At 27.1% G+C, this 19,609-nt stretch overlaps 1 protein-coding gene across 2 annotated transcripts in view; it reads right to left on the bottom strand.

The window, feature by feature from the left end:
• Positions 1 to 19,609, bottom strand: part of LOC129957081 (histone-lysine N-methyltransferase ash1-like) — a 64,304-nt gene that overhangs the window by 20,055 nt on the left and 24,640 nt on the right. For both annotated transcript variants that reach the window (XM_056069219.1, XM_056069220.1), the window contains exons 9-17: positions 17,991 to 18,189; positions 15,330 to 15,438; positions 13,153 to 13,338; positions 9,525 to 9,726; positions 5,259 to 5,313; positions 5,010 to 5,107; positions 3,501 to 3,555; positions 837 to 969; positions 575 to 719 (exon numbers count right to left, since the gene is read on the bottom strand). In XM_056069219.1, coding sequence (XP_055925194.1) covers positions 575 to 719; positions 837 to 969; positions 3,501 to 3,555; positions 5,010 to 5,107; positions 5,259 to 5,313; positions 9,525 to 9,726; positions 13,153 to 13,338; positions 15,330 to 15,438; positions 17,991 to 18,189 — 1,182 coding nt within the window. The remainder of the gene's footprint in view (positions 1 to 574; positions 720 to 836; positions 970 to 3,500; positions 3,556 to 5,009; positions 5,108 to 5,258; positions 5,314 to 9,524; positions 9,727 to 13,152; positions 13,339 to 15,329; positions 15,439 to 17,990; positions 18,190 to 19,609) is intronic.

A 19,609-nucleotide genomic window follows, 5' to 3' on the forward strand; every position in this document is an offset into this window, starting at 1 on the left:
CAAATATATACCTAGAACAACAAAAGTGGTCAATTATACATTTTAAAATGATCCTTAGATTTATTACTCCATTTGCATCACATACCAAATCTTTTATTTTACAGAGAGAATTAAAAATGATGGATATGACCAATTCAAAAACAAAAGATTTACTCTGCTTGGTTAGTTTAGAAATAATTTATAACTTTTTTTTATATCACATACTGCATGTCTATTTCAAGGTAATTATATAACTACTTGATCATTATTTTAAAGAATTTTTAGATTCATAATATAAGAATTACACTGTTATAATTTTGTTACTGTTACATGAATTTCATAGAAAATTTTTGTCTAGTTTTATTAATGAAAAATACCAATTATTTTTCAAAAAGTTTAACATATAATTATCACTGTTAACAAACTTTTCATTCTAAAAAAATATTACAGCTTCACATTTTTTATGCATAATAAGAAATGAATGTAATTCAACATAATTAAACAGAACAAAACCTAAAACCTTGTAGGAAGTACTCAGGCACATGCACAAGCAAAAAAAGTGCATTATTCGAATGAAAGCATAAAAATAACAAACCATCAGCTTTTGAGGCAAACACTGATGAAAATGAATCCCCCAAAATGTCTTCAAATAGGATCATAGCATCAGTTTTAGCACCATCATAGACTTTCCGAAGGAGGGAAATCTTGTGGCCCAAATCAGAAGTCCTTCCATAATAATCCTAAAACGTAAACAGCAATGATTTTGCATACATTATCTTGCACATAAATGATGTGCAGAATGAAGGCTACTTTACGGAAAGTAGCTCTATAGTGAAAGAAACAAAAATTATTCTTACTTCTGCATTCTCAAACAACCTCAGGAAATCATCTTCAAAAGCATCAACACTTTTATACTGGCCAGTGATTATATTTTTCTCTATCGTAGAAAAATCTATAGGAAACTTGATCTTGTTATAATAATCAGAATTCCTAAAAATAAAAAGGTTTAAAAGATTTTTCTTAAATTCCATTTTACATAAACACATAACTAGTAAAATATTTATCAGAAATCATAGATTTAATTCAATAATATATCACTGGCTTCTTGAACATTTTAGACAGACTCGTTTGAGTGGAAAACTATTTTGTGATCACATAGTTAATCAATAGCCAGCTTATTAACAGCCAGCATTTTTGTTTGTGGATAGCTATTTATTTTTTATTTGGTAATTTAATTAAACATACTGTTTCATTAAAGCTTTGTCAGTCAGCCTACACTACACATTAGTCAAATTTCAAATATATATATATATATATATATATATATATATTCATTTTTTACTATACTTTAAAATCCTTAAATCCTTTTTAAAATTAATCTATTAAAAAAATTTCAGATGATTTGATATCATTTTTTTATTATTTTACTAAGTTAAAAAATAATTTAATGGAATTTTGCTTCACATTTGTTTTAATTGTTTTTGTAACAAAACTTATAAGAGAATTTTATGGAAATTTAAGCTTTATATTAATTTTGAGTATTACTTTATAAAGCTTCATATACAACAGAAAATAACTATTTAACAAATCCTAACAATATTCTTAGAATATTTATCCAAGTTATTTTTGCTGTAAGGTCTAAGAAATCCAAAATAAGGTGACATGTAAAAATTAATATTTTTTAAGACCCTAAATGGGATTGTGATCTTTGAAGACTTTGCATATCAGCATAAAATACATTACCAAATGCTAAAGCTAAAAATAATATATCTAATAAAATTCAATAGAGCTAATCAATGAACAAAGTGTTAAGTTGAATTTAAAAATTTTGACTGTAATAAAATATAAAATGATTGCTCTGACATTTTTAATTTCACAATTTATGGGTGGGAAAAAAATCAAAATGTTTCAGCATCCAGAACCAGGCATGCTAACTGCACATGAAACAGATGATATTGTCCAGATTTTTTGCAGCTTTTAATGAAAAAACATCATAAAAAAAAGTAATTTCATTTATATTTTTATACAAAATTTCAAAACTAGAAAAAGTTTTAACATGCAAATAGTCTAAATCCAATTGCTATAATTGCTGTTAATTATTAATATTTTAATGTATGATATTGTTAAAAATTTCAAAAAGGAGTTCATGGATTGAAGGGACTTAATCAGAAAGTTTTTTATTAACAGTTTGCAAAGTTTGATACAATATCAAATTCTAATCAATCAAAATTATTAGACAAAATTTGTAAATAAATCTTAGAATTCAATATGGTAATCAAAAAACATTATACTTCATTCCCTTATTAACTGGCATTGAAAGGGTCACCTTAATCAGGTATTTTAAAAATTCAAATTTGGATAGACTGAAATATCTTTTTTTAATCTCAAATTATAATTATCCTAAATTCTAATTAGACTAAGTCAACAATTTAGTCAGAGATTTCAAATTATAATAGCAAGCCACATATGTTTATAAATACACAAGCGATTCTGGAAATGCAGCTAAAAATAAACACTAAATTATGTTTAACTATAAGAATGCTAAAGCATATTATTTACACATCTTCTTCATTTGTTTTAATAGATTTTTACAAAAAATTTTGGGCACCAAAGCTGGTATCTTGCATTATGCTTTAACATGGTCTGTGAAAATATACTATTTTTCATAGAAGAGTTTACCTTATACTAGAAACAGTTCCCATTCAATTATATTGAAATATATCTCAACGAAACATAAGTGTTTATTTAGTATTTCTCTTACTTTCACTGAAAGATTTATTTCAAACATTTTATTTCATTAGATGTATATTTAGCAGTCAAATTACTAATGTCACAAAAAAGCATGTTCAGACAAATTAAAACAAATGAGAAATTTTCTTATTTTATAGTAGAGATAATTAAAATATTATAACATTACTTTAATTGTAAGAAAATTGATTTCAGAATTCAGTCTTGCATTTCAATTGCAGAGCTGATTATGGCTTTATCACTCATTTCTAATTGTTTTGTTTCTTAAAGCATAAATGAAACATATAATATGAACAATTGAATTGATTTTAGATTTTAAGCTTAAATTTTAATTCTTCAAACTTTCTTGCATAATGAACTGTCTTTAAAAAAAATAGCAACAAAAAAAATCTAATTCTAACTAGGATTATTCTTTGATTCTGAAATTACAATATATATAAAAGAAAACTATTTAATTATTTTTAAATTGCTGTTTCATGCAGATTTACCATATTTATATTAATAGTTTGTTATGATCTATTAAGTAAATATATAAACTACCATCTTTTAATTATATTTAATCTGTACAAACATCTCATAATTAAAATATTATATTCTGGTGTGTCTGGATAAAATAAATGTTTCATCATGGTAAATTATAAAAAATAAAACGTGAAACACAATGTTTTCATAAACTCTTTTATACAGACAATGACAGGGAAAAGATAGAAAATTATAACAAAAAAATTAATTAAAATTAAATTTTTTAAAAAAATTCTAATAGGAGCACTTACTTTCTTTTAGAGGGCAGCTGGAAGAAAGGACTGGATAAAGTTGCACCATCTTCACCTAAATTATAAAAATGCATAGATCGTTAGACTTCTGTTGCTTTTTAAAATAGAGGATATAAAAACACATCAATGAAATAAAATGTTTCCCCCTATCTTAAAAAAAATAACTTGGAATGGTTACAGTATCATAATATCAAAAGTAAGAACTATAAAAACCACACAATTTAACATTATGATTGGCTTTATTTACATAGTTCAGTTCTCATTCTCCAAAGAAATCAGGATAGAAATCTTATGAATTAGATCAGGATATTCATTAAACAATTAAAGGATTGCTAATTTCATAGAAAAATCAAGCAGTTATTTCAATTATATGCAATAACAAATCACAAACATTCAAAATCATTAATACTCATACTTTAATACTTCATTTAAATTCATATTCAAGAAAAAATTCTAATTAGATTAGCAGATTTTTAATGATTAAGTAACAATGATAAATGTCTTGACTAATTCTACAAAATAATTTAACATACCGCAAATTCATTTAATTATCTTCTTAATGGGATTATAAATAAAGTTTATTTCATAACAAGCTATTTCTGGCAGCCAGCTAGTTCATCCATCACATTAATAACTTTATTCTAACTATGTCAATTTTAGTTTTGCAACTTATTTCATTTTTAATAAAATGAAAATATTAACTGCTACAAAAGAGAAAAAAAAAATGGACATTAAAATACAAGATATTAGTATTCAAAACGATTTATAAGCAATAAAAATACACCAAATATTTTACATCTGATGAAGTTAATGGATTAGGAATTACATTCAACTAGTAAAAAAATTATGCAAAATGATTTTAAAATCCGAGATTTAAGGAAGACTATTTTTTTTTATCATGTATAATTATTTTTTAAATTAGAATAATGATGCATTTTTCAACGAATTAAAATTGGATATTTAAGTTAACTGTAACACATAAATGAAGCAGCCTACAGTTAAAACATACAATGAATGCTTTAACCTTAAAAATAAGCTTTTTTACCAAACCTAAAGGTAATCAATAAATAAAAAGTTAGGATGTTCTTGTATTAAAATATCATCTCTGAAAAAGATAAAAATTATGCACAAAAATAATTGTACAGCAAATATTGTATACTCATAGTATATCGATATCAATACATATGCTTTTTCCTGATATAATTATATTTTTAAATAAAAATATACATTAAATAAATTATCTTTTTCCTTTGATTTGGTCCATTCAGGTATAAACCGACGATATAGGTAGAAACCATCTGAATCCTCTCTCTCTCACTCACATGCACACAAATATACCAGATTCATAATCAGTCCCCCCCCCCTCCCCTTATAAATAAATCAATAAAGAATTCTTAAAAATTCCGACTTTGCATGCAATATTATACATCTTAAATGCAATGTGAAAATTTTGTGTACTCATTGCTGTTCAATTAGCTCAATATATATCAAATTTAGCAAAGAATTTACCTTTACAAGAAGTAACTGCAGTAAAAATATCCTTGAAAACTTGAGCTAATTTGGCAGTTTTGGCTAATTCTGTATTCTCCTCAGCATTTGCTAATCTTCTATAAGAACAAATATTTTTTATAGTTAAATGAGTCCAAAAAAAATGGTAGAAAATTATTTTATACTATATTATTACAAAAATAAAAAGAATACAGAACTACAAAAATATCAGCCACATTTAACAATAAAAAGGGAGAAAAGATAGATTACCTTGTTTTAACAGATCTCGATGTATTCAAGGCAGTGAATTGAGCATGAAATGCATCTGAAAATTTCACAAACAGAATTAAAACATTTTTACTCATTTTCCAAAATAAATGCAATTTTATTACAAATGAGTAAGTATGACGTAGTTAAGCTAAAAAATATTGTATCAATATCAAGATAACAGCAATGCAAATACTTTTAAAATGTTATGAAATACTTCAAACTTAGAAGCAGATTATGCATTGTCTGGTTTTAAATTTGAAATTAATTACTTTCAGAACATGTTAACAATACAACATACAGAATATAGAAATATCTTATGTACTGTAAGAATAACAAGATAAACTGCATATAATAAGTGAAAAAAATTTTTAGTACATCTGAAAAAGATAAATAGTTAGATTAATAGATTTACAGTAATCTACACTATACTTTTCTATTTAAAAATTTTTTTTACTAAAGTTTCGATAAAAAAAGTTTTATTTATTGTTCTTCTATTCTGAAAACAGCACATGAATTAATATTATATTCTAACTAACCTAATTGTGCCAAGCATTCTATTTAAATGATAATTATCATGTAAAATTGTGTTACATTTTACTTCCATAGCTAGCTTCCCATCATATATATAATTGTTTCTTTCTTTCTTTTTTTCTGTTTAACAAGTAAAAATTTATTCCTAAATTCCTAAAGAAGTTTTAAATGGCATACTTCACCCATTAAATAGATTTTGAAGTCAAAGAATCATCATTTTGAAGCATATATCCCCACCTACCACACACTCTTTTTCATTTATGATCAAAGCAAATGCACAAAATTCAAAAGGACTTTATACTTATTTATTTTTATACTTCTATACATTTTGAAATTTTTTATATCATTTTTATAAAAAACTTATACTTATAAAAAACTTATATTCTCTACAGAAAGCCAAATAAAAAAAAATATGAATGAGATTTTACTTTGCAGTTATCTTATCTTGGTTTTTAAATATAAATTTAAAAGAATTTTATTGAAATCAATGCAGTTATCCTATCCAGGTTTTTTTAGTATAAATTTAAAAGAATTTTATTGAAATCAATAAAAATAAGTTCAGCATTAACAGTGTTAAGAGAAATTATATACTATCACTTATTTAATAAAAGAATTTATCAAAATTAAATTGTTAACTCTTTTTTCATCTGCCTGAAATGCTATTATTTCCGTGTATCAAACTGGATTCCCAAAAATATTTATACTTAAAATTGTGTCCCAAATATAAGATTTTGTTGAACTTTGTTTTTATCTGCAATGGAGGAATATTATTCATAAACAGGGTCATAAGATTCAAAATTAAAAGAACTCACTAAATAGTCTTCACTTCTTCATATATTTTCATTCACATCACTTTTACCTAATACATAATAATAGAACTGCACAACTTGGTGGCTATTCATCATAACTTCACAACATATGAACGCTGGGATAGCCTGGTTGTTAGGGTGCTGAACTCGCATCCCTTAGGTTGTGAGTTCGAACCACACCGGCTGAAGATTCTCCATGTACAAAGTAGCTGGTGCACATATAAATTTGCCGTGGCCACAAAGTCCACACAATACCACTTTCTTTCTTTCGCCACAGAATATATCCGAATTTGGAATCTATATGATTCCCTGTCGATTTAAAGGATATGTGGAAATATTTATCAAGAAAGAAAAAAAAACATACGTTACACAGAGAAAGTAATTATATACAATATTATGATGATGAAGGGGGTGGTCGGTGCGGAATATGAGTAGATGAAATCTATTGAAGTCAATAAATTCTGGAGAAGAGTTTGGTTGAAATACGAGACAAAAAGTTATACAGGGCTTAGGTCTGGGAAGATCAATTCCTCATTGTCTTGTAGGAGCCATACAAGATTTAATTTTGACCTTGGACATCTTGTTTCCCATAATAACGTTCATCCATCAGATATTTTCTAGGTCATGGGTGGATTTTTTTTTAATAGAAAGATGTGGTGAGAGGGCAACTGGTGGCATAATGAAGGGGATTGCCTACTTCACCGCAGCCACATTGATTCGATCCTTTAATATTGAATTGCTTGAAATACGAAGGGAAAGAGCCATGGCCAGTTGTAAAGATAATGTCAAGCCTGTTCCAAGATGATGGGTTAAGGGAGACTTTGGAGATGATTTGATAGATATTTCTGCCAGTTGAGACATTGTTCCATTCTTCTTGCCATCAATGTAGGCTCAATTTATTTAGAATAATTTTAAGATAATAGAGCTGGGTATTGAATGGGCATACCTGTAGAAACAGCCTGTTTGGCTAAGGAATCTGCAGCCGTGTTTCCGTTGTGCCCCACATGTGTGTTAAGAAAAAGAATTTAATCGTAATTATTATTACCTTTTTCGGTTAGTTTTCCTAGCCAAAGTTCGAAATGTACGTGAAAATGCCTACATAAACAAAAGCATAGTTTGCTTCTGTTCTTTCTTGAGAATTTGTTTCTTTTAATCTTTAAACATATTCCTCTCGTAAATAATAAATTATCATAATCTCGTGCTAATTTAATATTGTCTAAGATTAAACTATTTAGATGCAATCATCTGACTAATTAGCATAAGATTTCGGTATTTCTGATTCGAGTCGTAACTACTGTGCAATATGCAAATGTAAATCTGTATGTACATGTAAATCAATCACGTGATCGCCATGAGATCATATAAAAGCGGATGCCAGCTTTTGTAAGGATATATCCGAATCCATTCTCCCGCTCTCTGGCTTGCTTTTCGCTCTAGCGACGTTTGTTTGCTACGAGTTTCAGAAATGTCTGAGAATAGGCAATATAATACTTTCTGTGCTTTTAAAATTTTGTTAAAGTAACTTCTTGATTTTATATTTTCTGTTGAACCTTAATGAATAAATCCCGTTGATGTTTTTAAAAGGATGTTGATCTCCAATCAATGAACTTTTGAATCCTTTGCATCGTAAGTAGTATTAGTATGCGATTAGATGAACTTTTAGACCACTGCGTGATATTAGTTTCTTCATAATTAGATGCAGCCAATGCTACTCGTCACTTCATAAGAAGAAATTTTAACAATGTGCTTTAACCCATTTTAACTTAAGAGAAGGTTGGCAGAGCAGAATGGCTTGAATTTTCTGTACAATTGGGCTTCAGGTGGAAAATGAGCAGATCACTTTTAAACTGGATTCATTATTGCTCCATATTTTAGCATTGTGATCGAATTTGCTAGCCCAATTACATGCTTTCTTAATGGCCAGCAGCTCGGTCTGAAAGACAGAATTCTTTTCGTTCAGTTTGCCAAGCCACTGAGGAAGAAGAAAATCTGAGAGGACAGATTTTTGTATGAGAGCATTTCATCTCGAACTTCTCATTGGAATGTTATATTCTGAAAATGGCTAGATAATTGAAGACGATTTACTCTTACATAGGTTGCTTCAGCTTGCGCTTTGATGTGAAGTGGAAGAATTTCTTCGATAATTTGTAGTACTGCCATAGATGTTGTTCGGAATGCTCCAGAAATACTCAGGAAAATTTTTCTCTACATCGGGCTTAGAATTCTTTGTTGATAGGATGAGAGAGAATAGGCCCAAGCTGAAGCTAAATGTAGGATCATTCTCTCGGCAACGGTGAAATAGAGATGGTGCCTGAATTCGTTTTTCAGTCTCCATGTAGAGCCAGCAATTCTGTTGAGATTTTGATATAAGAGAGTCACCTTCGTTTTCATATTGAGGAGGTGAGGGATCCAGTTAAGCTTATTATCAATGGTAACGCCGAGATATTTTAAAGATTGCTGGTGTTTGATTGTCATGTTATTCCATTTAATTGTTCGCCCGTTGACTAATTTGCTTATCAAGATATTGCATGATTTTTCTACAGAAATTTGAAGATTATATTTGTCGATCCAGCACTTGAAGATTGAGAGGGTATCCTGGGCAGCTGATTTCAATTTTGCTCTTGTTGATTTACATAATACCACTGGGAGTATTGTTTCAGAAGTGATCGTTCTTTGATTCAGGACTAAATTACAATCTGTGGATGAGTGAATGAAATAAATGATTGAAGTTTGCTCCGTAAAAAGGGTTGCGACATATGTGTCGCTAAGTTGTACTCATGGCCCCAGATGGCACTCCTGAAACAAAAGACGCTAAATCTCTCAACTCAAAATCACCGACTTTGTCAGCGTGCTTGATTATAACAAGTGCCATAAAGAACAAAACATATAAAACTGTTATTAATATGGCAACTAAAAATCAAACTACCTTGATTGTTGAGCTCATTTTCTCTTTCAGCCTCCTTTTCTGCTGCTACTCTCGCTTGGTCTTTAGCTTTCTTCACTTTCTCATAATTCCTGAGCAGAAAGCAGTGATGCTTTTGTACATAACACCGTTGTTGATGAGACATAGGCTTCATCTGAATGGTGAAGGACTGACGATTATATGGAAGGTACTCGTTTTTGATATGCTAAAAGGAAGATGAAGGACATTCACTTATTAATGCAAGTTCAATAGGAGATATAAAGAATAAAACATAATTTCTTAGTTTATGAAAAACAAAATAAAATTTGAAATTTTCATAATGGCAAATAAATAGCAGCAAATCTGCATAATTTGCTTAGTTAATTTATATGTTATAAATGAAAGATTTTCGAATTCATATATTTCAGTTGAATAAGAATATAAATTAAAAATTCATAATGTCAATTGATTGGCAGTTCTCAAGTAACTAAAACATTTGAACATTCAAAATACTGAAGAATGACTTTTTACAAACTACTAATTTTTTCTCAATCATAAATTTTTCAAAAGTTCATTTTCTTTCTTACAAGACAATCTTACTGGGTAATAAGTATTGCTGAGATTAAAGACATTTTTAGAATTTTAAAAGTTTATTACCAAAATTTCTTTACCAAAAAAATAAATTTCTCAATATTAAGCTAAATAATAAGTAATCAACACTGGTAAAATTATATAAAAAGATATATATATGTAAGCATTGTTTTATGTGAAGCGGAACGCAGGTTCGAAAACATACAAGACACATTTTGCGTTTTTAAATCATCCCGGGAAGGCATAATATTTACAAGCAGAGACACGGGCAAGGCACGTCCGTCACAGGGTGAGACAAGAGCAGAAGTGGGGAAGGGGGAGAAATAAATTATTCCTCGTCTTATATAACATGATATTTCTGCCACATGTTGATTCAATATCCATGTTGACCTTTGACAAGGGCAACAGAGGGATAATTTTCACTAGGCACGTGGAACTGATGGCGCATCATTTTTACAAAACTTCAGTTCAATTATAAAGAAAAATTGGAATAGGATCAGGAAATAAGAGAATATTTTAGAATGACTTTAACATGGGCTGAATTAGGCAAAAATTTAGGAAATCAATTAGGATTAAATTTAGTTTTAAAATATCATTACATATATATATAAAAGAAATTTGTAAAACGACACAAAACTACAGTCAGTAACAACTCATCTGATAAAATTAGGAAAGGCAATATAATGCAATATTGCATTAGATATATACCATTCATTCAAAAGTATTTAAAAGTAACTGATTAATGAAAACAAAATTTAATTTAAAATGTCACAAAAGCTTTTTATGCAATGAAACTGTTTAATTTGATGAAATTCTTTCTGTAGTCACAAGTTGCACAGAAACATGTATCACTGATGATACAGTCCCTCATAGCTTTTTATATACTATTAATGCAAATAATTATGAACTACAATTGAAAAAATAACAATTCAAAAAATAATTTCAAAAGTAATATCATCTATTCTGGAAATTAACTTACTAATCCTCAATTTAATCTAATATGAAGATGCACTAAATTATTTTTAAACTATGTTAAGGCATAAAATTAAAATAATTATAAAACCAAATATAAGCTCCAAATATTTTTTTAATATTAAAAAATTAGTTACAAATTATTTTAAAAAAATATTTAGTAGATAAATGTTAAAAAGATTTTTTAAATAAAGCAAAATATATTTTAAAAAATAAGGATTACTTTTAAATTCCTTCTATTAATAGAAAAATTTTTTTAAACTCAAAATGCTAACTCCATTCAAAATTTAGTTAAGAAGTACTATAGAAGTATATATATCTAAAGGGGGTGGGGGTGGGAGGACGAAATAACAACAATTTAACCATGAAAAAGAAAGGTAAATAGCTTATAAATAGGATATTGCACATTAATGAATGAAAAGAATTACAAATAAATTACCTCTTCTAACAATAATGCACACAGGTGTGTGTGTTTGTATTGCATTCTACAGGCTACACTGCTTGATTAAAGTTACCAAATTTAGTATGAATAGTACAATGCATGAAATAATTAATGGCAATGTTTATGAAATTTTAATTAAAATCAAGAAATGTTAATTAATTTAAAATCAAGTGAATATTTTCCATGTCTACTATCAAAAATATTATCATACAATACTCATTTTCATGTTTTAAAATTGAAAATTTTTCTTTTTGGTTATAACAGTTTAGTTAAAATGCAAATATTTTTGCATAATTTTTGAAAAATACATCTCTTTAAAGTAGTGAAATTCCAACCGATTTGAAAATTTCATTACACATTTAGTCAGTAAGTTTTGTATTTGTACCTGACTATTTTGATAAATGTCTTGAAAAAACTAAATTTGTAATACTTTTGAATTTTTGCATAAAATATCAATGGAACCAAAATATTACTGTTAAATGTCAATTTAATTTTTTTTAAATGCAAGTGTTTTGTTTTTAAAAAATGTAAAAAGCCAAAAACTTCTAATTTAAGTTAATTAAATGATTTGCTCAAATCATTTAATTGCAGATATCTTAATCAATATATTTCAAGTTTCTGAATTAAAAAAGAAGCTTTCTTTCCAGTCTTAAAATATTGGGATTAAATTGATAAATAATTTGAAATTTACAAATTTTTGCTCATTGTGAAGCATCACAATAACTTCAGGATATTTCCAAATGAATGAATGAAATAATTATTAAATTAATGAAAAAGAAAGAAAGTACAGAAGCTATAGAATATATTAAGAAATTATTACACCGAATTTGAATAGAAACTTCTGTATTACATTAAATTCTAAAAAAAAAATTTAGTATTTGAGAAATTTGTATTCAAAGATGAAAATAGCAATAAAACATGTATTATGCAATTTTTAAAAAATAAATGTAATCTTACTAAGAATAAGCTTAAACACAAAATTGAAGTGGTTTCACAAAGAAGACTGTTCAGAAATTAAGAATAAAAATTGAATTTTGAATAAAAAAATATTTAATATTTTTGTAAAAAAAATCACCTTTTTAAGGAAATTATAGTAATTTTTATCATAATTTAACATAATCTCAATGTCTGCATAGTTTACTTGAAGAACAGGAAAGTGAATTATAAGTACCACAAAAGTTAAAATATAAATGAAATTGGAGAATTATATTTTTAATAGCAATATAATGTCATGTGATTTCACTCCATTAGGATAATTCATGTACATATAATGAGTGGGAGGGACAAGTAACATTATTAAAATAATAACTATAATATCTGTCACAATTCCATGCTTAAAAATTATGCTTCACTGTGAGAAGCAAAGGTATCAAGTAATGCATAAGAGAATTAAATAAAATTACAGAAAAAAAAATAGCAGCTACTAGCTATTAAACTTTAAAAAAAAACTTTCTAAAACAGTTCTAAAATCAAATTACGAAAAAGACATAAAATATCATAATTTTTTTTCTTCACTCATAATTTTTTAAATACTGATTTTAAAACATGCAAAATTCTAAAAATAAAACAAAAATGAATTACCCAATATATAATTTGCACAGTTTAGATCTGCAAATTTATTTATGAGTAAAAGAAAGAATAACTTACTTCTTTCTGTATCTCTACAGGTCTTTCATCTTTCCTCTTCTTTGGCCTTCCAGGACCCTTCTTCGAATCTACAATGGCCTTACTCTGTTTCACCTGCCTTATTTTCTCCTTGGCTTGTCCATTCAGCCTTTGGGAACGGCCACCAATAAAACCACGGCATTTGGAACTGCCACAGCGACATAATTGCTGGGGTGAAAGAAAAGTTCATATCAGTCATGTTAAAAAACAAATCAAGCATAATCTATTTATTCTTAATTATTTTGTAATTTTCAAAATAGGTTAATTACAATCTCAGGTAGAAAGAAATTTTATCTATGTGTTATACAAACAGCTTTTTTCGATTAACATGAAAGAAATTCAAGAAGCTTTTTTTTTTTTTTTTACAGATTACTATTGCCACTTTTTATACTATCATTTTGCTGTTTTCTAATAAGCTTCTAAAGTAGCAATTCTCATCTTATTTTTAATTTCAAAGAATTCTTGACTTAGTTTAATAGCTCTTTAGCTAGTTTCTCTCTTTATCCTTAATACAATATTTTTTTATACAATATCCCTACAATGTTTTTTAATTATTCTTAGATACAGCCATGACATCGACAATGATAAATGTGCTTAATATTTTGAAATTCCTTAGGATATGCTATTACTGGCAACACAAAGTTAATAGGCACAGTTATCAAAAATCTGCACAATTTTTTTCAAACATAAAACATGCAGTCATACCATGCATTTCAAAGTAAATGGTGCTGCAAAAAAAAATTATATGTAACATAGTCTTTTTAAGAACACATTTATTCATGGAAGGATTAGTAGTATTACTATGTATGGAAAGCATTAAGAATGCATAAATATAGAAATATGTAGAAATAATAAGATTATTTACTCCAGAGAATTATCTCCATCTTATTGAAATTTTGAAGAGCTGACAAAGTGTCAAATTCCACTTATCTAGTTTTCTTTTAGTTAACGTGGCTATATTTAAAGTTATAAAGCCATACTATGCAATCAATTAACATCAATTGATTGATGTTGTATTATTTTAGCACAAGAACCTTTTGTAGAATAAACTGCACCAGCTAATGATTCAGATCATAACCGTAATTTTGTTTTGAATATAATATTAAAAAACATTACAATGAATAAAATTAGAAATGGTTCAAAACTAAAAATGTATAAGCAATCGACTTAAAATACATGCTTCTCTTTAATATTTATTTATTCAAAAGGTTTTCTTTTTTTTACCTTTAAAACGGTTAAAATTCTATTTTTTAATTAAACTTCGAATAAAAAGTTTGAGAAATCTGTTCTTAGTGTGCCTCTAATGCCCCAAAAATAATTTCCCAAACTACATACTCTAACTACAATGGCTTAATGCTGGGCATTGCTCATGACAAGACTTTATATATAAAAAAAAGAAATATAAAATGATAAAACCTAAATCCTGCAAAAAATTCCAACAAAAACTTTAAAAAAAATTTCTTTACAAATATTTAAGTACCAGATACAGCAGTTCCTTTTTTAAATTAGTCAAAAAAAATTAACAGGTCAAGTTAAAATTTCATTATACTCGATTTTAAGTTATTGATTAACGTAATTATGTACCACAATTTATAACAATTCAATATAGTACAGTTGAATACCTGTAGTAGGTCGTTCAAGTGAAGTATGGCATAGTACACATTTCGCTCTGCCTTTTCCAGATAATTATTCCAGTATTTTAATAAATGGCAATGCACATTGTTGAAGAAAAAGGGAGGAGGAAAAAATCGAAAAGAGGGGGTGCAAAAAAGAAAGGGATGGGATAAAAAAAAGAATCATCAAGCATTATCTTAATAAGTGCTGGAACCCTTGGAATAATTCTTAGAATTTTCCCTTTTGTTGGTTTTCTTTTTTTGATACATCCGATGACCATGATTTCGAATTGTCATTTACAACTTATGGGGAAACAAAACAAAATGCTTTCTTCCCTTCACGAGAAAATTAAGTAATTTTAAGGACTTTTTCAGAAAATTAAGTACTTTTAAGGTGCTTAAAAATAGTTTTCAAATTTAAGAACTTTTTAAGCACTTTTCATGACACTACACACCCTCTTGAAATGCTATAATGGCACTGTACAAATAAAAAGTATTCAATTCATGTCATTTATAAAAATCATCTTGCAAACATAAAACATTTACCTGGGTTTCAAGATTATAATTAATGAAATTGTAATCATAACAGAGTTCTGTATTTGGGAAAATATCACGTAGAGCAAATAATCCAACTCTATAGTGGCCATTCACATACCTATAAAAAGAAGAATGAATAAAAAATTTCAATATTTAAAATAAGGAGAATTTCCATATTCCAGTTCATAAAAATAATTCATGAAGTTAGCAGCAAAATGTTTTTAAATTTAATTTAAATAATGCCACAAACAAAATCATTTCTAATCAGTCATTTTGTTTATTAATAAAGAAACAGAAAGTTTAAAAAGAATGCTAGAATTAAAATTTTACATTTAACTATTACATTAAAATAGCATCTTTGCTATCAATATAAAAATAAATGAGACAAACTACATTCATCCAAACTGATCTACTAAATCAAATAAATAAAAAATTTAAAACAAATTAATTTAAAAAAATAGTACAATATATCATAAGCTAATATATAAAAAAGCAGCATATTTATTTCTAATATAATATTTCAGTTGACTGCTAATAACTACTTTATATTTATTTTTTAAGTTATGTTAAAAAATCATTCACAAAATTCATATGATATAAACATTTTTGGTTTGTTTGTTTGTTATGCAGTATAAGGCCATTAAAATTTTTAAATTGCTAGGACATTTATTTACAGAAAAAGGATTTATAATAACAAGAAGAAGAAAAAACTATAGCAATTGATAAATAATCAACTAATGTAGAATATTGAAGATTTCAATACTTTTTTTAAGGTATTAATGCCTTAAAAATAGGCCTCTTCCAATTAAAACTGAACCAACCAGTCTGAGTCTATTAATTGATAGCTGCTTAATCCAAAGGTGAAGCATTTTCTGAACAAGATAACGATATTTTAATTGCTTATCACTGGTTAATAAGAATTCTTTTAATAGGGCTGCAACTAGAAAAAAATAACCCTGTTTCTCCTATTATATATAGTATTAGAGGAAGTACACATGTAGTACTCACATGCTAGTCACAATAGAATAATAACACCCTTCTAGTTTTTATCAGTGGGAAAAAGCAAAAGGAAGTAAGCAACAACTAATCAGAACTTGAAATAGCAGCATATTAAAAGAATGCTTATATTTACAAACAGAAAAAAAAAGCCTTTATTACTGCCTAAAATTATATGAGACAAATTCATATGTTAAGGGAATAAAAGATATTGCTCATGCTCTTTAATTTAAACCACTCATAATTAAAGACTCAAGTGAAATAAAACACAAAATAACATCTTTGATATCTTGACACAAATCATTTAAAGATACCTTAACAAAAAGCATCATTATTTATTATTTTTTTTATCAATTCATACATCTCTGAATATCAATTTCTGCAACTTTTGTCCAATTTCAGTTATGGGTTTTATTTGTATAATATAAATTTTGCAACAATTTAATTTCAAGTTTTTTGTTTGTTGGATTTTTTTTTAATCTTTCAAAGCTTTATAATACCAAATATGTGATAATTTTGTACATTGTAGCAAATTTCTTGAGATTAGAATATTTAAGATCCCTCCATAAATGTTTACGGCTTTATACACAATTCTTTGACCAAATGTAGAATTTCTACTACAACAAACATATTCTTATGGATATCCCTGTTTCCACAGTCATATTTCAAATAACAATACAATAATTATTTTTACGACTTCTCAAAAATTAGAAAATTTTTTGGACATCAAAACATTAGAATAGAAACCATGTAAACGAATATCTTCATTAAATGCATCAAGCTGTTCTTTGTATTCACTTTTTATTTTTATCACGAAAATATTAATTGATGTAGTAAATATGTGCTTTGGAATATAGAAAAAAATCAACATTTCGCTTTTCACATAATACAGCACTGTTTTTCAATAAGCATGGATTTAAACAGGATATAGCTTTTCAAATACCACAATTTACAATCTTGCATTAATATACTGTTTTTGTATTTCAGAAATATCTACTAGTATTCAAATAACTCTAATCACTATTCCAATATTGCATTTTTTTCGTCTCAGTATTGAAAACAGGATTGATGTATAAAAAAAAATAAAGGGGGGAAAGCAAGTAGAAAAAGGGAGAGATTTCGAGAATGGTATTAGACAATCTTTCATCCTTACAATGTTTAAAGAAATCAACATTTTTTAAATAAGAGGGAAACGAGGAAATCTAAAATTCCTTGTATCTTCCCAGTTTCTAAAGAAAATTTCAAACTTCCATGTATTTTCCCAGTTTTATAGTATTTTAAATTCTCTATGTCTTCCCAATTCTTCCAGTGCCGTGGCAACCCTGTTTGATCTATCTTGATAAAAATATGTGATAAATGAAATGTAAACATTTTAGCAGGTAGTGAAAAAAAATAATTATTCTATTTAAATTCTTATGCAGAGGATCAATTAATTTTCAAAAATAAAAACTTTGGTTTCTTCTTAAAAAAAAAAAAAAAAAAAAAAAAAAAAAAAACAGTCAGAGGATTAAAAAATTGCAGTAGTACACAATAAATATTTAGTAACTTTACAAACTGAGTTTCATATACAGTGTCATGTTGAACTTCATGTATATAATAAATTTAATAACATATAGTTTTAAAAGTAGGCAATATAATAAAAACAAGGCTAAAAAAGTAAATATAAATACACACCATTTTTGCATTTCACAATTAGGTTCACATGAATGATTCACAAATCGGCCTTCACCGGCCATGCGGTAGCCATCAATGACCGTTCCCGAGTCCAAACTCAGACAATAGTGATGCTGATCGTTACGGTAACGTTCAGCCATGCGATGTCGGAACTCTGTGTCACTGACCACTTCACCAACATACTCCAAAATGAATTCACCTAAACAAAATGAAATTAATAAAACATATATCTTAATAAAAAAATAATATAAAAATAAAATATTCATATTTCTTAATATTAAATTACAGGATTACTAAGGACTTCAATGCCTGCTTATTTTCGCTTGCCAACACCAATGTCATCCGATACTTTACCCGATGTTCATCAATTCAAGTTGGCTAGTTTTCAAACTTTACTCAACATTGGAAGCTTAATCTTTTCATGAAGACAGCATATATTTGATGATCGGCCCACTTCTGAATCTAAATTCAAAGCCCCACAATGAAAGCATTTTTTCTCATATCTCTAATATCTAAATATTAATTCAATTTTTCATGTTTTTGTGCCAACGTAGTACATACACGATCACCCTACTTTTTTTTTCTTTTTCCAAATTGGCAGATTCTTGCTTGGACTTTCTTTGCATTTTTTCGTAATCTGATATCGCTGGACACCTCAATATTATTTAATAAACAGCATAGGATTACCACACATATTGCTTAGGTATTTACACAATTGCTAGCCAAAAGATGAAAAATTTCCATTACACGAAAAAGGTAAACAAGTCTGAAAACTACTCTTTAATGCTACCATAAATGGTATGCCTAAAAGTAGAATTAAGAAATAACATTATTTTAAATTTATTTGTCATTAGTTAAACTTTTACTTCCCCCCCCTTTCATCATCAAGTGTAGTATAACTACTTACTATGACAATAAGAATTATTGTTGAAAATTTCAAACAACATTGGCAAAGCAAACTTCAAATGTTATCGCTCAAGTGACTCACTATCTACCAATCACAAAAAGAAAAAAAATGCAATGTTTACATAAAATATTAATCTCAATAAAATATGACCATATTTTTCAAAATATGATTTTCAAAACTTTAAAGGAATTAACTTAAAAAAACACCAGAAATATGATAAGAACTTAGTCATTAGGATTAAAAAAAACAGAGATAACAAAGAAAATGCTGTTTATTTTAAAATCAAAAATCTTTAAATGTTTGTTTATTGACTGATTTTGTAAAATTCTATTTATTAATTAATTTTCAAAAGTAAATATGAGAACAAGCCTCCTTATCAACTTCAGAATATTTTTTTTAATACTTGTTATAAATTTTATCTATATCATTATAGATTGAAGACTTAATATGAATTAGTGATACATGCAAATTAGTTTTATTTTTAAAAAATACAAGTATATATCTTATTTTAAAATATGCTTATAAAAATATATTGAATAAAAAAATAATCAATAGAGGTTTAGAAGTTTAAGTGGAGTTTAACCATTAATAATTAAAATCTGAAGTAATATTAAAACATTCATTAAAAAAGACAGAATTTTACAAAAAAAACTTGATATGAAGAACAGAATTTCTCAGTCACAATAATAAGAGCTTTAAGTTCAATTTAGCA

This window comes from Argiope bruennichi, chromosome 11 (assembly GCF_947563725.1).
Source record: "Argiope bruennichi chromosome 11, qqArgBrue1.1, whole genome shotgun sequence".
In the NCBI taxonomy this organism is placed as follows: domain Eukaryota; kingdom Metazoa; phylum Arthropoda; class Arachnida; order Araneae; family Araneidae; genus Argiope; species Argiope bruennichi.